Source organism: Hylaeus anthracinus, unplaced genomic scaffold, assembly GCF_026225885.1.
Source record: "Hylaeus anthracinus isolate JK02 unplaced genomic scaffold, UHH_iyHylAnth1.0_haploid 11994, whole genome shotgun sequence".
In the NCBI taxonomy this organism is placed as follows: Eukaryota; Metazoa; Arthropoda; class Insecta; order Hymenoptera; family Colletidae; genus Hylaeus; species Hylaeus anthracinus.
Genome location: NW_026534341.1, coordinates 1,119,658 through 1,143,636, shown reverse-complemented (window position 1 = coordinate 1,143,636; position 23,979 = coordinate 1,119,658). Strand labels below are relative to the sequence as shown.

General features: G+C 40.9%; 3 protein-coding genes across 6 annotated transcripts in view; all 3 read right to left on the bottom strand.

Annotated features, from left to right (window-relative positions):
• Positions 1-3: 3 nt before the first annotated feature.
• The window catches only part of LOC128888997 (39S ribosomal protein L47, mitochondrial), a 30,970-nt gene continuing 6,994 nt past the window's right edge, over positions 4-23,979 (bottom strand). Inside the window, exons 2-6 of one of the 2 annotated variants that reach the window (XM_054146257.1) lie at positions 1,643-1,796; positions 1,249-1,416; positions 961-1,175; positions 715-874; positions 4-617 (exon numbers count right to left, since the gene is read on the bottom strand). In XM_054146257.1, coding sequence (XP_054002232.1) covers positions 476-617; positions 715-874; positions 961-1,175; positions 1,249-1,416; positions 1,643-1,764 — 807 coding nt within the window. In that variant the 5' untranslated portion in view covers positions 1,765-1,796 and the 3' untranslated portion in view covers positions 4-475. The remainder of the gene's footprint in view (positions 618-714; positions 875-960; positions 1,176-1,248; positions 1,417-1,642; positions 1,797-23,979) is intronic. The other variant, XM_054146258.1, reaches the window with a different exon arrangement.
• LOC128888977 (plexin domain-containing protein 2) lies at positions 2,358-19,106 on the bottom strand. Its single transcript, XM_054146225.1, has 8 exons — positions 18,449-19,106; positions 6,183-6,556; positions 5,743-6,096; positions 5,456-5,648; positions 5,151-5,360; positions 4,656-5,054; positions 4,409-4,548; positions 2,358-4,330 (listed from the first exon to the last, which is right to left on the bottom strand). The coding sequence occupies exons 1-8, from the start codon at positions 18,564-18,566 to the stop codon at positions 4,262-4,264; spliced, it is 1,857 nt and encodes a 618-aa protein (XP_054002200.1). The 5' UTR covers positions 18,567-19,106; the 3' UTR covers positions 2,358-4,261.
• LOC128888989 (uncharacterized) lies at positions 19,410-23,966 on the bottom strand. 3 transcript variants are annotated; one of them, XM_054146241.1, is made up of 7 exons: positions 23,615-23,966; positions 21,551-22,262; positions 21,039-21,476; positions 20,663-20,970; positions 20,364-20,578; positions 19,853-20,284; positions 19,410-19,776 (listed from the first exon to the last, which is right to left on the bottom strand). In XM_054146241.1, the coding sequence occupies exons 3-7, from the start codon at positions 21,200-21,202 to the stop codon at positions 19,579-19,581; spliced, it is 1,317 nt and encodes a 438-aa protein (XP_054002216.1). In that variant the 5' UTR covers positions 21,203-21,476; positions 21,551-22,262; positions 23,615-23,966; the 3' UTR covers positions 19,410-19,578. The 3 variants fall into 3 exon arrangements, with proteins under 3 accessions (XP_054002216.1, XP_054002218.1, XP_054002217.1); XM_054146243.1 differs by lacking the exons at positions 21,039-21,476; positions 21,551-22,262 and having other exon boundaries at positions 20,663-20,764; positions 23,615-23,955; XM_054146242.1 differs by lacking the exons at positions 21,039-21,476; positions 21,551-22,262; positions 23,615-23,966 and adding an exon at positions 23,111-23,156 and having other exon boundaries at positions 20,663-20,764.

The following is a 23,979-nucleotide window of genomic DNA, read 5'->3' as shown; positions in this document are numbered from 1 at the left end:
AAATTCTTTCCCGTTGTTTATTTTATTTCATTAACAAGTGTGTGTTTTGCAAATTCATTACATTCGTAGATGTCCTAAATAAATGGATAAGCAGCAATTAATCGATAGCGAATTATCGCATTATCCAATATAATATATGCGTTACTGCACTAACCACATTTTACGTATTAATTATTATACAATCACGAAAATATTTTATGTATTATATACAGCTATTTTATGCCTTTTTATAACATTTATGCATTTGCGTTAATATTAATCATATTGTTTTCTCTGACCAATTGCTAACATTTTAAAAGTTTTCCTCGATTGAAGAATGTTTAAGCAATGCAAATGTTAATAAGTGGTGATACCACAAGTGGGAATTGGACAGTTTTTCTTGGAGAATACTTTTAGTTATCTTAAATCTAGATACCTACGTTAAAGTTAAGATTTCATTTGATTCTAAAGGTATAATTTACAGAAAAAAATGCATTTATTCGCGTTGGAAATGTCCATCCACCTTTCTCGTCTTCATTAATTTCTCTATATCTGCTCCTGGATACTGTTCCTTTGCAGCTTCAATATCAAGGTTTGGGAACATTCGCATTAGAACACCTACGCGATTGCTCTCACGGCTGAAATTTAAAACGATTTAAATAATATTTTGATATGGCAGACTAAATTAGTAGAAATTTAACAAATATTTTCTGATAAAATAATAGCGATACAAACTTTCGTTGTCTGCGTTTTATATTATACAGTTTCTCTCTATACAATCGTAAAAATTTCTGAACAGCAAATCCCCCGTAACCAAACATGTATCGTTTGTGCCATCTAGTATTCATATACTTTGGTACACTATACTGACTCATTCGATAAAAGTAACGTAAACCTATGAAACAAAATTCAAGAGTTTCATTTTTTTATTGCAATTTTTGTTTGTCATGACATACATGCCAAATATGAAACATATCATACCAAGAGCATTGTATGACAGTTGTGCGGGTCGTTCTCCAGTTGTTCCAGTTTCAAGTTTGTAATATGCCTGGTTTCTTTCACGAACCACAGACTCCAAGTTTGACATGCTATTCAAGATTTTATCGATTCTTTCTGGATTAGGGAAGTATTCAAATTTTTCCTTGTAAGCTTGTTCCATAGTTAAAAGCATATTGTATTCTTTCAGTAGCACAAACCTAAATATTTTACAAATAATTACCATTATAATATATTACATTTGCATGTGTAATATACTAATATGATGTTTACCATAACTTGTGAAGATCTTCATTGCTTTTTAACCTTAATTCGTCTTTCCGCCAAGACCGTCCTACCTTTACTGTACTCTTTCCCCAATTGTCCTTATCATCAAAGAATTCCATTAAGTCATTTTGTTTAAGTGTAGTATGGATGAGTGCATATTGAGAGTTAGGTATCCTGAAATATAACCTCAAATATTTAGTGCTAATTATAAATAATTCAATATTAACAAAATGAGAATCACTTTAAACATAATATAACGTAACATAAATGTTTATAGATCTTGTAGAACCGCTTTAGTTTGCATGTTAATCGGTAAATAAAATAAGTATCGTATGAAATGCGTGGCCGTTATGCATGTTGAAATCGTAAGAATTAAATGAAATGAAAATAAATAACGAACCATTGTTTACGTATAGGGCTCAAGATGGACTTAACATTTGGAGTCAAAGACAAGTTTGTTAACAGTTTCGTTACATTATTTACACTTTTCGAAATTTGTACAGCTTTTGCAAGAGCTGCCATTTTGCTACTTTGGTGAAACTAATTTGGTGAATCTACGATGGCGCCATCTATCGGCAAGACGTTCAAGTTTGTAGTGATAATAGTTTTCATTGTTACCGCTAGATCTAAGGGTGAAAGACCGAACTAATTTTCGGAGTTTGGTTAGCGCTTCTATCGGGAGAACACCCAAGTCTGTCGCCGATTAGTTCCTTCTCGCAACGCTAGATGGCAACACCATCGACATTGAACAAATGGCGCCATCTAGCGTTGCGAGAAGGAACTAATCGGCGACAGACTTAAGCGTTCTCCCGATAGAACCGCTAACCAAACTCCGAAAATTAGTTCAGCCTCTGAACACTAGATAGCGACGACCATAAAGGTTAGTGGCGGCGTCTAGCATTAACCACTTTCACTACAAACTTGGACGGTTTACCACCGATGGCGCCACTGATGCAAAATTCCCAGGGTTCTGATCCAAGCTTTTTAATTTTTATTTATGTAAAATCTAAAGAAAATAGCGACTCTTATAAGAGTAGTACGAGTTTCGAAAACTGCAAATAATGTAAATAATTAACTTACGTTAATAAGGGGATAAGGTTTAAAAATAAAACACATTTATTGTAATAATTGTAATATTTATTATCACAAACTATGAGTTAAAACGTACACAGTAATGTAAGAAAAACTAACCGTGATGTTTATAATTGTTTCTTATAATCCTCTATAAGTAATTTCATCATGCAGACATGTTTTCAAATATAATTGAAAAAATCATTCGATTTGACATCGTTACGAAGATAAAAATTCGCTGCTACAAATACAAGTTATTTTAAAAATCGTCTAAATTGTAACTAAAGGTGTTTTCAACAAACAGACGATCGTTCTATAATTTACAGTTTGAAGATTTCTATAAAATTCGATTCACGGTGATTAGTAGAAAATATTTAATCGATATATTCTATCGCCAATAAATGGATCAAAAAGTCGATCAAAGGCACCTTTTCAGACATTAATTACACTTAGAATTACATAAAAATTATATTGCTTTAATGTACTACTATATACACTGGTGATCTAATGTGTTATCGATTGATATGAGTTTATCATTATTGCCTTCGCAAGCCATTTAAAGGGTTTATATTTTATTAAATTTTGTCTTAAAAAAAATATATATATAATATATATATATATATGCTTAAAATTTAAAAAAAAAAAAAAATAAAAATGAAACTGCAGTTCACGGAGATGTTAATTTGTTGCGATAAATACTTTCTGTTCGATGGAATTGCGTATTCTGGAATGTGTTACCGACAATGAAAATGAAGACATCCGCGATACGACAACATGAATGATAATCATTTTTAAAAGTTCACAAAGGGTTTTTAAATATTTTAGTCGTGTATGATAGTTGAACTGCAATTTCGATAAGCTAGATCGAAGAATTTGGTCGTTCGATTGTTGATTTCTTTAACTCGATGTTCTTCACGCCGCGGAGATTATATATATAAACAATTACTGCGATTTGTATAACGATAAAAAAAAAAAAAACGAATTCTTAAACAATAACAAGGTATACCACATGATACTATAATCACATAAATGCTCGATATCCAGGCTAAGGACCTCTGCCTCACACGGTTCCTTACTTTGACTCGGAAAACGTCGCGAATGTTTTCGTAAAGTCAACGAAACAAAATACCGGTCTCCGTTTGTCCCTTAGTTTTTTCATCGTTTGCTCTGGAAATGTTTCGTCGTTATTTTCGAACATCGCGAGGCAATGACTAATGGTAAATGTTACGAAAAATTACGCGTTGCGGAGATCAGTCTGGTATTTTTACGGATAACCTCTACCGGACACACAGTATAATAAGTCCCTGCGATATAAATTTGTCTTTAGGCATTTCTACAGGCTGAAACTGCCGTATACGTTTTCGAGGTTACTTTCAGATTCGAAAAAACAATGCAGTCACATTCTTGCGATCCTTTCAAACGAAATTAGTCGAGGTGAAATAGTTTAGCCCGTTTCGTTGACAACGAAAATAATCAGGATAAATAAATTTCATGGTTTACTTACCTTGTACGGTATATCACTATACAAGCCTGTCCAAAATTTTAACTACGAATAAACTTTTGTCGTCGAGCCATTTTATATGAAAAAACTTACTCCGAATAGTTTGTTCCATACCGTTGTCGCCATATAAGTTTCGTGGCTATTACTTTCGGAATAGCGTTACAACGTTCGCGACAATATACAATGTTAAAATACTCGGTTTTTTCTTTGATGTGACTCGAACGTTTCGATTATAATTAAATGCGCACTGTCCTCATTTTGTAACTTTAAAAATCGTTACCCGTTACTACGCGACAATTGACAGAGTGACAAACGTGCCATTGCAAGGAAACGGTTCCGTACGTAAAAAGTCCCAGACTTGGTACAGTATACGCTTAGTAGGAAGTTTGGTCTGACAATTCTGTACCAACCGATGAGTGCGCTTCGATTACGATATACCCATGTGAATCACATGTGAATGGTTGCTGCCGTGTAACGTGCTTCTCCTCTTCGCCAACTCCATTGACTTGGTCGGTACTATTCAGAAATATGAAACACGTCACATTGTTTGTTCGTTCTTTCACGTAATAAACAATCGACATCGATAATTCTTACCCTGATCAACATCTGTCCGGACGCGCTATGAGGATTGCGATAAGCGTACGCAGCCCAGGCCACCAAACCCATGACTAAACCGACCACGAGGAGAATTCCAATTATTCCAGAAACTCCCATGTTCATATTGTTGTTTCGACCTGATCGAATTGCAAACAAGACGAACGATTGATAATAGTTTCTTGGAGACATATTCAAGAATATACAGGGTGGGAGAAAGCTAAAATATCTCGATTTTCGATTTTACCAAATTCCAAGGAACTCGTTCCGGGTCTCTCCTGCTTGGCGTTCATTTCACTGACGGTAACAGTCTCCTCCGAATGCACGTGCAAAACATGGTTGAACTCTTCCTCGTGTTCCTTGTACGTAGTGGTGGGTGGTGGGCAATTGTCGACCTCTTTTATCTTCCTGACGTCGCAACCCTTCAACAACCAATCTTGCCGCGATCTGAACGTTCCCGTGCTACACTGATTCAACTCGGAACACCATTTGCAGTCGAAATCCTTCAATTTGGTTAAGCAGTCTCTGCAGTTGTCCATTTCCAAGCAGGTGGGTAACGCGTTCAAATAGATCACCGTCCAATTCTGGATATCCTGTCGATTGAAGTTGACACGATGGTACTCGTAAATTGTTTTCCTGCGAACAACTGCGAGGAAAGAACGGAAGAATTTGATTACTCTGGACGAAACGCGAGTAAATGGAATTCTTATTTCTCTTTAAAATTCGCGATACATGTACTTACAGAACACTATCCTGTCCATGATATAGGCGTCGCTGAGGCCGACTTTGACGGGATGCGCTGTATCCTCGATGTGTTCGACCATCAACGGAATTACCGAGTAGACGAAAACGATGTCGCCGTTTTGATGCAAAGTCACCTGGAAGGTAAACGCCCCGGCGTCCTGTTTGTCTTGCAAAACTACCTTTTCCCATACAACCGTGAATGCAGTTCCTGCAATAAAACGCGGAAATCTCGGTTCGCTTACAATCCGTCTATCAGCGAACAAATATTCTCTGCATCGTTATCAGTCGCTAACGACGGCTTACCGTTGTCGGCGTACTTGACGTAACTGTCGTTGGACAAACGCGTATCGAAATTCGCCATCAACGGTGCGATGTATTGGGTGGCGGCGAGCCAACTGTGGACGTACTCGCCGGTGTAAAGGAAACCTCCCGTGGCGATGGTAATGTTACGAACTTTATGGCCGTAGAAAGGGAAATCGAATTTCAACTTGACGGTCTGTGAACGGAAAAGAAATTTAATAAATATCGATTCATTTCTAATACAATATTAAACAAACGAAAAAATGGCTGCATTTGCATACAACACTCACCGCAGCTCGGCGATGGCTCTGACTGAGCAAATGATTCACCTTCAAATCCGGATGAGCATCTATGTCCACCCAGTACTTCTTACCCACGAACTCGTTGATGATGAACGTGCTGTTGTAATACTGATGCGTGTCGCACACGATTTTCAAAATATTATGTTGAGATAAAGTCTTGTTGGTTACATCCGAGGAGAACTTGCTGATGGATATGTCTCCGATAGTGGTATCAGAATCGTCTTTATTGTCCGTGATTTCGGTGACGGATTCCGGGACCTTGGGCGAACTCGTGTTAGTCTCCGATGATTTATCCGTGACCTTGTCCCACATGGTGCGATTCGCCCAAATGGTTCCCGTCAGCTGTTTCAAAGAGAATTCATTCGATTAGGATTACCGTTGGATGTAATCATCAAGCGAGATCGTTTACCGCGACAATAAATTCTTACCGTATCCTTGGTCGAGGTGTTGTTGGAGGCGTTCGAGGCGATCGGGGGCGAAACCGACGGGGTTGGTTGCTGCGTCGTCGAGGACACTTGTTTAACAGTTAAAACCGTAGTCGACGACGGGGACGAAGCTGTAGTCGAGGATTCGTTCGCGTTATCCGTCGAGTAGGAAACGTTCACCGATGCGTTCGACGTGTTGACAACTGCTTGCGGTTGTTGCTCGGGCACTTCCGTCGTGACGAGTGTTTTCTCGATCGCGGCTCGGCGCGCCCTGCTGAACCCTTCGTTTCTGTCGATCGCCGAGTAGGTGAATTCGGTTGGTTCATATTCGGCCGGCGATTGACCTCTCGAGTGATACAGGTCATAGAGGTATCGATCTGCAAGCATCAAGTATTTAATACTCGTACGAACACGCGTTGTTCGCGGAGTACAAGAATGTTTATTTGTTTATAGTTTTGTTCAGTTATAGTGTTTGACAGTTTCGCCGAATACATCGAACGTGTTTCGATAACAAAGCCGACGCGAACGAACGACAAGTGGCTTCGCCTTGAATTTTCATCGCGACGATAATTTCAAGCAGCGCACATTGTCGAACGACAGATTCGAATCAATTTATGGATCGTGGCCGGCATGCTCGACCGCGTCTGCCGTTCGTGAAAGGGGTCGTTTAGTCGTTTTACGCGCCGGCCTGCGCCAAGCGTTCAGTCAGTGGCCCAGATCAGTATGAATTCTAATCATCGCGCATCGATGCCAATGCCTCTTCGTTAACCCCTCGCCAATGCTTTTTACGCGTTCCGTTCATCTACCTTCGACTCTAAACGACATTCTATTTACTCGTGTAATCAACCAGTAGAAGAACAGAGTTTGCTACGAACAGAATGTAAACAAATATCCACTCGTGCATAAAAATACTTTCCGTTCGCAATTAGTCCATGAAATAATTTCGCTAAATCAAGGAAAGCGTACGCAGGTAGAACCTTCTGGTTTTCGGTCGTGTTCAACTCGAAGGACACCGCGAGATTCAATCCGGCAAAAATGGAAGCAACGGACGCGAAGCGATCGTGACAAACTGTATCGCGACCGGATAAAGCAATAATTGGCGATCCGACGTACGATGGGGAATGCACGAAGCTGACGTCAGTCGGTAAATTTTCAAGCTCCGAAACCAGCCTCGATTAAACTTTCAACTTGCAATCGTTAACCGACCTCCGACCGAAATGTCGCGCCAATTTATTCGAGCGCGGCGTTCAACTTGCTCGGGCTCGACGCGCGCGCGCGCGCGCGCTACCGTTCAGGGACCAAAATATTTTCCACGACGTCTGATTTCCAAGTCGAAGTCGTTCCAAGAAAACGACCGAAGAGCGTCGGGACGTCGCGTCGCCCAGATGTCGACGCGTACACGCGCCGGATGACGCGTCTGTCGCGTTTACACGTGGATAGAAACGAAATCTCGAATGCTAGCTTACATCGGGCATCGCGTCTCCTTCGTCGCAACACTTGCTATAATATTTGATCAGCGACTTCGACAAGCATTTCGAGCTTGTCGCGTCCATTGTCGCGATTCTTATCGCGCAAAAAAAAGTTCGTCGCGAAAAGTTGTCGTCGGACGATGTTCGAATTTCCTTAAAAAGATGTGGCGCGAGGTCGTTACGCGTACTCGATACGTATTACGTACCCGGCTCTCGAGGATATTTATTTTTACCGTTTGCGACAGGCTACTTTAACGCTTCTCGATCTACTACCGAATTATCGCGCGTTAGCGCCTTCGACGTTGAACATTCTATAAGTTCGAACACGCTCGTTACGATATCGAATACGAGCATCGGAGATGCGTTTTCACCTGATTGCGCTTCGACGAATACGATAATATGTACGCGCACGTTCCGAACAATGAGCATTTCAACGTTCGAACACAATGTGTCTCGCATGCTCGGCGTTCGAATGTTTAGCAGCTCTTGTTCGTAAAGACAATACGCTACGAGAATCCGCTTCGATAACGGTCAAGATGTAATTCCTGTAAATAAAAGCGCTTCGAGAGATTTGAATCTCACGAAGGGATTTCAGCTATATACTCGAATTCCACGGTTCGGATCGACTGCGGATTCGCCGCGGCGCGGCGGACAGAGCTCGGGTAAAAGTTACTTAACGTTCTCTCCTGAAACAGGTTATACAGCGGCTGTCTTTGTATTAGCTATGCTTGCTGCCAGGTAAGAAAGTCGAGGTCCCTTTTTTCGTCGATTCTACATTGTTTTTCCAACGCGCGAACAACAAACGTGCGAAGAAAACGTCCAAACGGGTAACAGGTACGCAATTTGCGGGCAAATTACAAACCGTAGATGTACAGTTTTCGAAATATTATTCCTAGTCGGTCGCATCAAAGTTAAAGGCTATGCGTACACACGGGATCCACTCGGTCCCACGCGTATAGGTCGTTTTAATAGGAACGCGAACAAAGCTCGCCGAAGCAATTTGGCTTGGTGTATTCGTAACAGTTTTCACGCGTTAACGATGCTCGAATCGCGTGGAAAAGGTCGTAACCATTGTAGTCTCGGTTCGTGTGCGAACGTAACGGTTCAATGACACGTGGGAAATGTTCACAATCGAGCACGCTTAACCGCGCGTGGCCTACGTATCGGATTTTCCTTCCGGTTTGCGCTACGCTACGATAGACCGTCGTCTGGGGATAGTCTAAATTCTCAATTTACGAGGCAGAGTTTGAAAGCGTGCACTCGATCGCCATCCGTATACGAAGCACGTGTCTGTTGCGTTCGTTCGTCGTTTCGTTCTACATAAAAGGCATGTCGCGCGCGACGATTCGTTCGCGTTGTCAAACATAATTGCTGTCGTTTGAAACGTGTCGCATCGCGAGTGTACTCGTCGTGTATTCGTAGACGAAAAACCAACGGGGCAATTTCTGGCTACAGAAATACAGGGAAATATAGGGATAGGATACAGTTCGTAGAAGAATGTGGAAGCGATTCGTAACTAACGTTGCGAATAACAGTTTGAAACGGCAAAACGCTTTCCCCGAAGAAAGTAAACACGGTACGATCCACGGTGAAATCGTTCCGATTCGCGATTCTAAAGTCGAGACTGGTCCAAACGGTTAACGAGAATCCGACTCAGCCCTCTATCTAGCTATTTCGACGTGACTTTGAATTTTTCGTAAAATGGGACTAAAGGAAAGCATATCGCGCAGGATTATAGGAAATGTAACGATAATATTGCTGCGACGGATGCTCGACCATCGAGGCACCGTCGTTAGAGAGTTCCGAGAAGCGTGAAGAAGAGAGACTGCTCGCGATTTCGGCCCACAGAAATTTCTGAAAAAAGCGACACGAATCGTAGTGGAACGCGTCGACACGGTAGATGGATTTTCAGGTCAGCTAGCGGAGTAACGACACGATCGTAAGCATCTACCGTCTATTTACTGCCGTAATGGACGAAAGAAACGAACGTTATGGTGAGACAAATAAATCGATTCTTTGTCACTTTTCGCAGGTTTACGCGGGAAATAAAAAGTCCGCGGTAGTATACGTTATAGAATTATTATAAATGACGAAAAAGAAGCGGGAAGGAAAAAAGAGGCAAGGGCCAAAGACCCCTCGAGCCCTGACCACTTCTCGACGCTCGTATAGCCCGAGTGTCGCGGTTTTCGGTGAAAGCGACCATTGTTCCTCTCGGTATGCTAGCAGAGAGAAAAACGCGACACCGAGGTTGCTCCGCAGCCTCCTAAGATCACCGTTTCACGGTCTCACCTCCCGTTTAACCGTTATCGGCTTTTCAATTTCGACTGCGCTCAGTTTTTCCAATTTATTTTTGCCTTCTCGAGTTCGCGTCAATTACTTTCAATTAACGTTAACGATTTCGTTGAGTTGAAACGGTCGCGGTTGTCCAAGTAATCGCGATTCGAGACGAGTAAAACTCGTTTTGTGCACTTTACTCGTGGTCGTTAGTATTGCATACGGAGACCCGCCGAATGACGAAATGCTTCCAGAAAAGAAACTGGCTGACAATGAATCATAAAAGAAGTTCGTTTCCTGACGGAATCGATTATCCGCATCTACGTGTCCATAATTAGTTTTATGTAACGCGACATACCGGCATGTCGCGGACTTTGCGCAATTCCTCAAGGCAAGAAGAAAGAATCAGTTCCAACTTCCAAGGTAGTAATTAATTCACAGATTACATCTTTCAATGGACGTTATACCGTCGATATTTAACGTTACGCTCTTACATCGCACAAACCTTTACCTTCCCTTTGCGATTCAGATTTTATTAGCAACCAAGTTTTCCCGCCGTTAAGCAGATTAGGTAAAGCCAAGTTTCCGGCTCGATGACCGCTGTGATCCTCCCGTTGACGCTCGACGCAACGCGGCGAAAGTTTCGACGTATGTTTTCAACGGAACCAACGTTTCACCCCCCCCCCCCCAAAAAAAAAAAACGAATATCTCGAATTATATGTCGTAAACGGTGCGACACTGGTCTTGGAGTTCATTCGTCGTTTGTTTATACGGCGATAAAATAGAAAATCATTGCTAGCATCGCTGACAACAAACGAATTAAAATTATACACCAATCTGTCCGTGTGAGTAATTGGGATATTAATAAATCCGCGCGTACGCGCGCACGCGTCAAAACAAACAGGAATATTGAAACGCGTTCATTGATCGCTGTTCCGTCTATACGTAAAAATGTAAAACGTCACGTGTATCGGTCGAGAATGCTACGCCGTTATCGTCGAGACGATAAGAAGGGGGTTGCGGTTAATAAATGGCGTAACGATGCACGTACGCGAACACGCGTCGAATTAAAATCACCGAGTACGATTCCACCGCCGCGGCCGTTCGAGCAAAATTTAATTCGGAGCAGTAATCGTTTTAACGGGTACTCGATTAACGTTAATTGACTTCGAGGGTCGTTACGATTCTTTCGGCGATACCTCGGAGTTACTTGGAACGTTTTTTTTTAGAATACCTAACTTACGTAACTCATTAAAGTATTACCGAGACAGAGACAGAGACAGAGAGAGACTAAAACATCCGAGTAGACGATGCTTAGTTTGCATCGAGCGCGAAGATTAAGATTAAAAATACAATTTTAGTTGAACCTTACTTCGTTCGCACATACATTTGCATAAACTTAACATTTCCATCTTTTACGTGTAATATCGAAAATGGAAGACGTACTGCGACGAACCAATACCACGTTCCCTTTCTCGGTACTGTTACGGTCCGATTCCTCGTTGCTCAACAAAGACGATTCATCCTATCGAAGCGAATAGCACGTACGGCGAGGTACGCAATTCTATACGGTCGATCGATCGTTGAAATGCTTTTCGCCATTAACGAGATCGATGGGATGAATATCGAGGACGGATGACACCGCGACAGCCGTACGCAATTTGGTTCGATCGCAGGAGTAACGATAAACGCAACGATTAAACGTGACAGGATTCTTCCTTTCGAAATACATTAATATGTACGGACGTATCGGATCGGATGCATGGTTCGCAAACAATTTGAAAAATATGAATGCATTATTCGTTGGAGCGGTCGACGAGGGCAGAAGATTGCGCGAAACGTATCGGAATGTGTGTCACGCATATAGAACGCATAATCTGTATCGAGAGCGCGAACGTATGCATTCACAGTCTGAATTTAACCTTCCATTTACGACCGCATATTTCTGTCGCGTGTTTTCTTTCAATGATCGGCCGCTTCCATCGGGAGAAGGCGTGCGTCGTTTGCGCCGCACCATGACGAAACGATCGCGTCTAATTATGTACGAGGTGTTCTATCAATTATCCACGTAATACTTTTCGACGTTCTACGTCACACTTTTTTCTAACATGTACACGTGGAAATTATTCAGCGCTCGCTTTAATTACCGCCGATATCTCAAAGGAGTTCGTCGAACACAATTCCCTTGCGGCCTCGAAGAATTAAACCAATAATCCGTTATCGAGGTTAGCGGTATGAAACGCGTTACGTATCGCGTACGACAGAAATTATCTCCTGAATTATTTGGCGCCGGCTTACTTATGGCTGCCAGACGCGAGACAAGCTCGCACAAAGACCATGCTGTTCGTTAACGTCGATCGCAACCGTTAACAGCTTTGTTTCCACTTGGAATGGTTCGACGGCACCCTGAAAAATACAACGGAGCAAAGCGAGCAAATCCGTCGCCGATTTCTTTTCACTTTTCCACACACGTTTCTGCTACATCTCGAGACATACGCGTAACATCGCAACGTTGTCGCGAGACTATTAAACGTTGCTCGTTTATTTCGGACACGCATCGAAATACATACCTATAGACGCGAGCGGAAGGGGTCGCGACACAGAACGGCGAGCTTCCGGTGAGAGAAGCCCCAGCACGTTCGACGTCCGAGCATTTTCCCCGTCCGTCTCTGTTCGTCCACCTACGGCTCCAAGTCGCTACGCGTACACTCGCGAGTCCCGCCATGAGTCGACCATCTTTCAGCCTAAGTAAGCGCTCGATCGAGGGTGCAACGAACTCGCGATTTCACGCTGCGATGACATTCTTCCAATACCAGACCAGCGTGCTCGAATTGTTACAGATTTTTCTCGTCAAATACGCGACACGACTCGCGCAACATTTCCAACGTTGCAAATTAAAGTTATGTAGTATCCGCGCCTCCCGTACCCAACGATAAGGAGTCAAATAAGAACACGAAACGTAGGAGGGTACGGGATCGGTCTTGTAGGTAAAGCGGTCGACTGTGGATCCGAGGATCGTTGGTTCGAGTCCCCGTGCCTTATTTTTCGTTTAGACTCCTACAGTTATTCCTGACGTAACGTACAGCTCGAAACAATCACGTGGTACCCGAGTTACAGGGCGGCTAGTAGGTCTCCTCAGATATCAGAGTTAAGAGACACTGCAAACGGTATTAAAACAATGTAGAAGTCATCTAAGACGAAGTTAGAATACGATAAGAAGAATGGAAATAAGTAACAAGTATGTAGTAGCGTATTAACTATGCACGGGGTATAGTTGATCGCTTTAAATCGATACAAGATACAAGAAGCTCGAAACAAATTTTCAGACTTAATCGAGTCCACTCTAACGATAGAATTGAATGTTCGTCGATTAATCGACGGCAAACAATTCGCTAATAATAGCATTAACGATAAACGATTGTTTTTCCCCGCTGGAACGTCATTGAAATTATCTCTCCGCGGATAATTAATTTCGCTCGGGGTTAATTATGCATGAAACGAGGTTAACATCGGAGAATACATAAAAACAAATCTTGCGACGCGTTCGCGGCACGACGACAGTCAATACGACGCTTATCGACAATGTGGTTGACCTATAATTTGCATTAGACTGGAAAGGAAGAGTGTGCAAGACACGGTATGATCAAGGGTAATCGGAAGGACCGTGCCCGAAAGGAAAGGAAAGGAAAGGATAGGAACGGAAAGGAAGGGAAGGGAAGGGAAGGGAAGGGAAGGGAAAGGAAGGGAAGGGTTCGTATTTACTATCGTACAAAATAGGGGCACGTGGGTGGTGTTCGGTTCGTTTCGGTCGCTGCACCCTTACTTCGAATTTTCTTCGCGAACTCGCCAAGGAACTTCTCCAATTTTTCAATGATCGGGACTCGAAGCGTTAAACTCTGGCGGAGGTAGCGGCATGCGGCGAAGGTGTAGATTTACCGAAGGAAGCGGCTTACGAGACCAGACCGTCTGTCTGTCTGTTGCGGGTATTCGTAACGTGCGTTGCACCGATCGGCCAAGGAACACGATATAGGATTATGTCGCGTTACAGGCATATTGAACGCGATATACGTCGCAGAAACCGAATACGTGCGGGCGCGTGGTACGCATCTTCGTGTTTTCGCTACGTAGACACGGTGTTACGCTACCTCGTACTTGGGTGCCAATGGCGAAAAAAGACACCGCAACGAGACGCACACGTGTTCTTCGTCGAACGTTCGCTCGACGACTGCGGACGACTATACGGTATAGTCGGATGGAACACGACTAAAATAGACGAGATGCACGCTCGAGAGCATTTTCGAATGTAAAGACGACAAGGACGGACTCGAGAGTCTGCGAAAGCTTTGCAGAGACTCGGTGAATGTAACGCGACTCAATCTACAAAAGACCGATATGCGGGATAGTGGAAACTGAGACGCGTACAAAAGAAGGAAAAAAGAAAAAGGAAAAATAAGAAAAGAAACTCGTTCGTACCGCTACGAATGCAGCGAGACGTTTAGTCGGGCGGTGCAACTTCCGATTAGCAGACGACGTAATTTTATGATCGGTCGAAGGTCAGCTTTTGGACACGACGGCCTTCAACGAGGGTTTACAGAGTAAAACATAATTTATATCAAGTGCCAATTATACAGCGAGCACAGACTGTTATTACGTTTATCGCGGCTCTCGGTCAAAGTCAAGGATCCCTTGCACCGAATGTTTATCAGCGATGACCTACATCTATCGCCGAAAATTATCTACATAAATGCGGTGGCGAATAGTCGCTCGGTTACGCCAACGGTATTACCACAGGCATCCGAAACGAGTACTAAACATCTTGTATATCGGTTCGTTTAAGCGTTTTACTTTCGTACGTTTCAACATTTTTGACTGTCGATTCGTTTAGACTGATTACGTCGACCAACTAGCAATGGGATCCGGGATAAGAAGCTGACTATATCCACGGTGACTGTATGGATATAAGCACGCGTACTTATTGCCAACAAGTCCAGATGTTTTCTATTTTTAGTTCGGACGCGACGGATATAGCGCGAGCATCAATCCGAAGGACTAATTCGAAGAGAACGTTGAACTTTCCACACCCGAAGGTAACATCGGAAACTACTGCCAGACCGTAATCAAGGATTTACGTTCGAACAAAGACATTCTTTACTAAATACCTAACCGTTCGAACGAACAAAAGTATCGTGACGCGTACTTTTCGTTTCGTTGTCCATTACTCGAATCAAAGTTTCCTCGTTTCCATTAAAAATAAGCAATTGTACATTGCCGAGAATCGTAGCGTCTTTCTTCGCGGTATTGCATCGTTCGTTGCTATCGTGTCGAGTCGCATTGTCGTTTAATTGCCCTTACAGCCTTGAAAGGAACGAGCGCGCTTTTCCAGCGAAGGTGAGAGGTATACGGTCGCGTTTCGCAGTCCTTTGCGAGGACAATTTCGGCTTGTTCCGATCGAGTAGCTACTCGTCTCGCGTTCAAACGCAATGCGACGGGTCCGGGGAGCGTAACAAGCGTACGCGTGTCCATTGTCGCCGTAAAAACCACTCGAAACAAAGTGTGCTGCAGTGCGCCAACAGCCGTCATCTCGCCTTTTACGAGTACACCCCTTTTGTTCCGCAAGAGTGTTTCCAGGAGAGGCCTTCGAGAATCGAAACGCGGGAAAAAATAATGGAATCGACGGGCCAAGCGAATGTCGCTCGCTTACTCGCGAACATAGACGATTAGCGCGGTGTTACGAAATCGATCGTCGCGATCGTCGCGATCATCGACGATCCCAGATGCTTCTCGTTCGAAATAACCCACCGTTCGCTGTGAAAAAGTTTACGCGAATCGCGTTACTGGCGAATTCGCATCGATGTCGAACGATCCATAATAACGAATTCGCGACCAAGAGGTGTATCGTACCCGTCGTCAAAGGACAACGAGAACCGTACAAAAAGAACGTCGACCTACGTCGATATCGTTGGCAATTCGCGCACTGTAATCGCGTATATGTACATATATTACCGGAACTACGGATCGCAGCTCTGTTCATTCATCGACCTTCTGCCAACCTAGGACTCACGTTGCGGCGTTTAAACGTAGACGCGTTTTTAATTTAAAGCCGATCGGTTTCTTTTCAACAGCGTGCCAGCGAATGCGCGTCGCACCGTGCTGTCGAGCGTTTGAAAACGTACTCGTTATTTTAACGACGTATTTAACGGTAAGAATTGCTCGGTTTACCCATTATCTGTGCACAGGGCGCTTCGCGCAGTAGACGAATGGAAAAGGAAATGAAAGAAGATAAAACGAGGAGCTGGTGCCTTTGGCGCCTGTTACGTAGTTGCAGACGCGTTCTTTGGTATCTGCATATTTAATGGAATTTGATAAAATAACGCAGAAGCCACGGGGAAAGGGCAGCCTGTATCGCTAATTTCGATAAGTCCTATGTTACGACACACGGTTGTTTTTATATACTTTCTCGATCCAGAAAAGTTCAGACCGTCGTAAAAGAATGGCGCGCAACACGTGGAAACCTACAAAACCACTCGTGCGCGGAGTAGATGATCTTTTTTTCAGCATTTCACTTGCTATCCGCTTGCATAAAAATGATCTCTGTGCATGTCGTTAAATTACTATACACGGACGATACCGCATATTTCGTTATTGGCATTCTTTTGTTTCGCGTAACTTCAAACTTCGTTATATTTTCCACGCGACGTCCGTAATTATATTCTCGGTTCTCCGCTAATTTGTCACGTAACTCTCAATAAAGTCCAACGCTGGTAATACGTTCGAAGGTGTCATTACGAATTTAATCGCTACATTTGTTTACAGATGACTCCAGTTTAGCATTTCAATATACAAGGCGACCGCTTAAACGTTCATTTTACTTGTAAACGAACGTCGGTAAAAATACTCAAGGAAAGAAGATTTAGCATTTATTTGTAAATAACGCGGTGACTCGAATCGATTCTCGATAATCCCAATTCCCATTTCTATTTGCAAAGGTAACCTTCTATCCTCTTGAGAAAAGTTTGATTTGACACGATAGCGATCAAGGTCGCAATCTTGTTTCCACCGCGTACCAGAAAACGTTCACCGTTCTTTGTAGCGTTTTTCATTGTTATCCTTTAATTTAAATTTTACCTGAAAAGTAGAAACACGTTTCCTTGTATCGTTATGTCCTAAAATCAACAGGTGTGTTGCGTAAAAGCACTTTGTCCAACAAAGCGTATTTAGAAATGCAACGTCACCACTCGATTTCCGAACATCGAACGACAAGGACAAAGTATTCCCAATTTCCATATCGCGTAGCATCAAACCACCGTATGCAGTGGACGAAAAACAAAATACGGAGGAAGCGCGAGTTCCAACGAAACGCGAGATAAACGAACATAGTTGATCCGCGTAAACACCGATATTCTATATAAAATTGTTATACGGTAGAAATCGAGAAAAATATAACGAACCCCTCCCTCCGATAACCTCTTGATCTGTCATCTCAGAAATTCCACCTATCGTCCGATACAGCCGACGTAAAAATCGTACATAAAAATCGTACAGAAAAATCGTACACGTCGCGCGTCTTCGAACGTTTTCGTTTCTTCTACAAATTTTGTCTTTATTGTCGTTACTAAATCAACATCTCTGCTCCCCACCTCGGATCTCGTGATAACGTAGCTTTCGTAAATGTGCGTGTTCCTGTTAAAAGTAGAAAGTATCGCGATAAATTCCGAGAAAAGGATCGCGAGATTGTATTTTCACGACGATTGGAGGAACAAACGTGTATCGATAAAGGTTATCGACCACGAACAAATTTTGCGACACTAGCGATAGAACGAACTTTCTATCGCAAATATTTTTGTAAATCGAACGATACTATGTAATTATATAATCGCGATAACATGATACGTTAACGCAATGTTGCTAACAACGACGTGTTTAGTGAGAGATTTCGCAGGTACGACACGAAACGGGAAGGTTTGAGACAAAGCGAGGAGAAGAGAGATTTGTCTCGATAAAAACGTAATAAAACATGTTGGCGTTATTTTACGACACGATCGTAAGAAAGAAAAGGTAAGACTTGTGTAAACGAAGACAGTAACGAAGTTTTGCTGCCACCGAATCTTTTTTCACGCTCGATGGGTATCGGTCCGACTTACCTGACCAACAGAGATCTCGTAAGATACAAGAGTTCTCTTTAATAACGGTAGAAAAGTTATTCGAGAGTCCAACGTGAACTCTCGACGAATCGGAGCAAGTTTCACGCGGCACGCACACCTCCTCGACGATTATCACGATGAGAGACGTGCAACAGAAAGGAAGGACGACGAGATCGAGGGAAGTTGTATCTTTAAAGGGGGACAGTCACGCTTAGTGAAATTGCGTAGTAGTACCGCGTAGGAAAAGGCACACGGTTGTTTTCTCGCTCTGTCTTTCAACGGGCAAACTTTTTCTTTCGGAAGATCGCAAGAAAGGCATCCACGAGCGAGTCGTAAAAGAGAACACGTTATAGGGCGCAACAAGTAGATTCGAGAAAAGACTCACTGGACTCGTCCGCGAAGCTCGTGTCGAGCACGTACAGGGCCAGCAACAACAGGATACACGGCCAACGTCTGGTAGCTCCGTCACAGCCACGGTTAAAGCACCACCGTTCACACGCCATATTTACGTAGTTGCTAAACTCTCCTGCGTTACACGAATATATAAATCCGTGCGGCTCTTCGTACCCCGTCTGGCTTACGCGCGACCGACGACGACGAGACGATGACGGAAGGATGAACAGAGGGAAGGGATATGGGGAGACGACAGAGACGGAACGAGAGACTTTAGACGTGTAAGAGTGGGACGGTAGATAGAGAGGCAGAAAAGGTAGAGAAACGAAGGAAAACTGATCGAACAAATCGAATAGTCGTAAACGACGGGAAACGTTGAACCGAGTTTTCGGATTTCTATGCGAACGTTCACCGTGCTTTTCACAAACGTCACCGAGAAAGTATTTTCCGTGGCGGTCGTTTCAACGCGAAACTCGCGATCAATTCGTGTTTCTTTCGCGAACTGAGGCACGAACTGTGCACAAGGAGGCGAGACAGACGGCCGAGGATTTCAGTTCGATGCGTCTTTAAACCGGTACCGAACTGACGAGAACGACGATGACGATCGGTTGCGGCCGGAACGGCATGTTGGCTCTCACTGGGGCTGGCTCGTCGCCGCGTTGTTCTGTTCCTCGGCCGCTCTCCTGCCAGAGATTCCGTTACATTATCTAGATAAACTCGAGAATCTAAACACCCAAGATAATGGCGGAGCCAATAGAATTCTCTTCGATCTTTGATATGTTTCGAATAGGACTTTATACGACTAAATCTACGATATCGCAATGCCGAATGCCAGAAACCGAGACGGAATTCTCCATTTTCAAAAACTATGAATAAATATGAAACCAACTATCGATGTTTCGATAAAGTACAGAAATAGCTGTTTTCGTTAGTTTTTAGTTTACTCCATACAATCGGTACTATATTGTTTTTTAATCGTTCCTTAAACATTTATTAACAAGAATGTTTTAAAATATATAAATAACTTCGCTTACTAGTTCGATCGGTAATGTAGGTTTCTGTATTTTCAAAGGACGATAACAAGTAATTTTTTTAGAATACAACAATGCTATCCGTATGATTTTATTCTATACGCGTTACGTTCTTCTTGTGAAATTCTTCTAAGCTGTTAATCGACAACGATGAACATGAAATTCCAAGAGAATACGTATCATGAAAAATATCTGAATGATGAGGTGAAATGGGCAAAACCTTTGTTTGACCAAGGCTTGTCGTTTTTATTAGACTACTAATTATCGTAAGATCTTGATCAAAGATAGTCTGCACAGAAAACAATTTTAAAAAGAAACGAACAAAATATATACATATATGTAAAAAACAAAAATGTTATCTTTACCGTGAACATTGCTTTATCCATGAATGTTCTATGGCAGTGTGCATCGTCTGAGCCAGGTGGAAAACTCAAAGCTGAATTAATCTCCTGTTGTTGTTCACATTTTTTCGTTATCATGTATGCTCTATTTGTTGTTCTATATATGTAATCTAATTCGTCGAATGCATCTAACGATAAAGCAAGCTTAGAGTCACGAATCCTCGCATACTCGTCTTTCTCTTGTATTTCCTCTTCTCTTTTTACTAATTCCATTATTCTTTTCTGCCTTTCTTTTATCATTACTCCAAATGAATAATATTGTTGGATCATTAAAAAGATTGTTTGACCATCCATACCAAGCGGGGTGATACCAACTTGCTCAAAATATCTAGCAATTTCTACCCATGCTTGGCCTAATTTTAATTTAAAATAAACATCTATGGATGATATTGTGATCTGAAAAGATTTTGAGTACCAATGTTATGTATAATTGTAAAAGGTTCAAATTAGAAAAACCTTTTTGTATTATACCTACTCGGTCTTCCATTGTAAGATCAATATACAATATTTTATAACGCTCCTTTGCCATGTCGTATCTTTCATTGTCTCTTTCAATAATTTTACGAATACTGTATATCTTTGATCTAATAGAACCAATCAAATCAAGTATCGCAGGGCTAATATTTCCACATAATTGTGTATGATAAGTTTCTAACCACTGCTTATTGCCCATTTGAGGCACTTCCTCGTCTGTTGTAGAAGACATACCATACGTAAGAACTAGTAATGAACTTTATTTTGGTACTAAATAGCTGCGATAATTTTACAATTTGCCTTTTAAAGAACCATCGGCGTATCTCCTAACTTTCAACCGAATTTCTTCTTCTCGCCATACCATTGCTAGTAAAGACATGAATCCTGTCTTTTTACCGATACCTTGCCAGGTACAGAAGTAAGGTCCACAAAAAAAGTTGTCGCACATATCGGTTAAAACACCGAGAAATAGACATTGCGACGGGTATGGAACAATTTGAATGATGTCAAGAATAACGTATACTCCTCCATACTTGATAAATTTTTCAAGATTCACTGGACACCATACTATACATTCCCATATGTACGAACCTATCGCTAGTAAAAGACTGCCAAGGCTTTCTATATCATAACGTGTTGCAAGCATTTTACAATTGTTGGTATAAACAAATATTACCGTTGATCTATTTGATTTTCTTTATTTTTCTGATATAAACATTGGAATAATAGTTCCATAATAAATATAATACTTTGTTCTCCGTACATTTCTTGGTAAAGTTTTTGTTTTCTCAGAAATCTTTCAAGCGATGTTAACGCCAACGTTAAAATTCTTTGAGCCATTGTTGTAATTTTCTCAAAGTTCAAAATACGATTTATTACTTCTGTACTATGTTAAATACATAACATTATTCTATGATGTCGAAATGGTAAATAAATAAAGGTCAATGGAGAGATAAACTAACTAATTAACAACAACGTTGTTCCATATTCCCGAAAATTCTCTAATAAAAATATATTATTACTTAGAATAATTGTACAAATTGTTTTTGTACAATTCATTATTATTTCTGCATCAAAATTTGTACTTAAACTCCACTCCAATAACATTAATAATCTATAAAGATAAGGTATTGTTTTAAATAATAAAAATTCTACAATTGTAATTCTTGTTTATCGAGTTGTAGATACCTAATCGTACCGTCGTATTTTACGAATTCTTTTGGCATTTTAGGTGCTAATACAGCCAAGACATTGATGGCGTATGTCCATAAATTCCAAAACTGATGTGTATTCCAATTAACTTTAAAACTTTCGATATTTGGATTAACAAGTTGAAGTATAGTTTCCATTAATTTCCTCTCTGCCATTAACTATTACAAGCGAATATTACAGATTTACGATATTCTTTGTAACCGAGTATAGAATACGAATTAATTAAAATTTTAAATATATAATTACAAAAATGCAAGCGTCGATTTGCGCTAGATGCATAACGGTTAACATTAAGATTTTCTGGAAGAACAAATCTTCGTTGGTCCTACCAAATTTTACTTTTTCTGAAAACACTCTTACAGTACCATACTCGATTGCGATTAAAAATTTGATAACGGTATCTGCTATACCACTACTAACGAAATTCCAAGAGGGAAATGTAACCAAAATTGCAAGAATAATAAGTGCAAGTTCATTTCTAATTTTTATACTGCTACTTTGATATCTGCTGTAGCATATTTGTCTCTCGAACGCGTAACGTAAACTCCTGAACAATGAAAATTTTGTTACCAACCTTAGTATGGATAAATGTTCAAAACTCTATTCTAATTATTTTTGAATCTTTGCAAAGTTTACCACAAAGCACAATGCGCGCACATTGGTACGCTCTTCAAGTTAATAGGCATGCCTTTTGGAGGAAGAACAGATTTCATTAAATTCCATAAAGTAGTAATTATTAAAAGGGTCATATCTTGGGAATATGTCTTTCCATTTAATAGTGTATCGGGTGGTCTTGTACAATACAATTGAGTAGCATAAGGTAAATCAATCCTAACCAGTATCGTATTAAGCACACCAGCTTCTATCATTCTATGAGCTTTAATTAACATTGGAAAATATACTAAAAAAATTTCTTTAAGGATAATCAGAATTCTATCAATGAATTCAGTTTTTGCTACTTACAGCACCTATACGAGATGGATGAAAGTAGGAAAACCAATTCTAAAGCTTTTTCATACATATCTGGAAGAGAAACTTGTAATAAATTGCTCACACTTATTGGCAACTTTGATTTTTCTACGACCCTATGGCAATATTTGAGCTTTACTGCTGCAGCATTAGTCGAGCTTCTTTCTAATAACAACGAATGAAGAGCTTTGTGGACCTTTAACATTTGTTTCTTAGTAGATAAAATTAGAAGAAGATGCCCTAATAAACTAAAATATTCTTCCATTATATCAAAGCAAATTAAACTTTCTGATGTCTTTTCCAACAAAGGCGATAAATTGCAAAGCTCCAACATTTGATTTAGATGTGGCTGGTACTCTTTAACCGTTTCAATATTCTTAGCCAGAAATGTTAATATTTTCATTACTGTTGGTAGATCTTTTACTTTCTAAAGATGTTCTTGAGGAAAATTTCGTAAATAATTGAAATATAACAAAGATTTGTTTATGAACAAAAAAAATAATAAGGGGTGATTATTATAAAAATTAAGTAGTTTCGAATATAAATAATATATACATCAAAGGATACGTAACCGTTATCTCCTACTTGATGAAGATAATCGTATAAAAGTCTAGATATACGGGGTACGCTGTTACTCGTTACAGGATCAGATATAAGTTCGTCTAGCTTTTGCAAAGAATAATTTATATTTGCTTCGGATTGTTTATCTAGGTCGTATATTTCTTTCGGTAATTTATCAGTTTTAGGCTGACAGGTGGGGCTGACATATTTTGGACAATTAAATTCTTTCCAAACATCGTTCGGATCCAACTTGTCAAAAAGTTGAAGCTTGGATTCAATCTGTACACCTCGCTTCATTTTAGATCTTTTGACGAAATCTATATTTTTTCGAATGTAATAAATTTACAACTATTTGTAAATCAATAAATTTTACGTTACATGGTTTTCTTTATAGCGTAAATATCGAAAGTAATCGACGAACTTTACGAAATATAAATTCCGGATGAAAGAACGAATGAAATAATTGTAAAAGGATATAAGTATCACTCGAGTTGGCAATAAAATCCTTACCTTGGTTTTTCTGCGAGTGTCACACAAAATTCACAGCAAAACACTAAATAATCTCACAATAGTATTCTCGACCGTTCACGTCAAACAGAAAGGCATGGAAAGCAACGTTAAAAAGTAGCGGACAAAATATGAAAGAAAGTCGTTTCCCAACTTCGTGGCTCCCTCTGATGTAATATTCTCGAATTAAATTTCAGATGGCGTTTAGATCGAATGTAACACCGACTGATATCGTAATAAAGTTTGAAAACTTTCTACAGAAATACATAGCTTATACTATTATTAATTTCAATATTCGGTATATCCAATCGGAAAAAAAATGTAAGAAACGGTATTTCAATTGGTTTGAGCGCAATGAAAACTATCGT

Coding starts and splice junctions, on each gene's coding strand:
- LOC128888977 (XM_054146225.1), bottom strand. CDS start 18,566: ATGGCGTGTGAACGGTGGTGCTTTAACCGTGGCTGTGACGGAGCTACC. Junction 5,649..5,742: donor AGAGCCATCGCCGAGCTGCG/GTGAGTGTTGTA, acceptor TTCCGTTCACAG/ACCGTCAAGTTGAAATTCGA. Junction 4,331..4,408: donor CCGGACAGATGTTGATCAGG/GTAAGAATTATC, acceptor ATTTCTGAATAG/TACCGACCAAGTCAATGGAG.
- LOC128888989 (XM_054146241.1), bottom strand. CDS start 21,202: ATGGCTCAAAGAATTTTAACGTTGGCGTTAACATCGCTTGAAAGATTT. Junction 20,285..20,363: donor ATCTTACAATGGAAGACCGA/GTAGGTATAATA, acceptor AAATCTTTTCAG/ATCACAATATCATCCATAGA. Junction 19,777..19,852: donor TGGATAAAGCAATGTTCACG/GTAAAGATAACA, acceptor TTTTCTGTGCAG/ACTATCTTTGATCAAGATCT.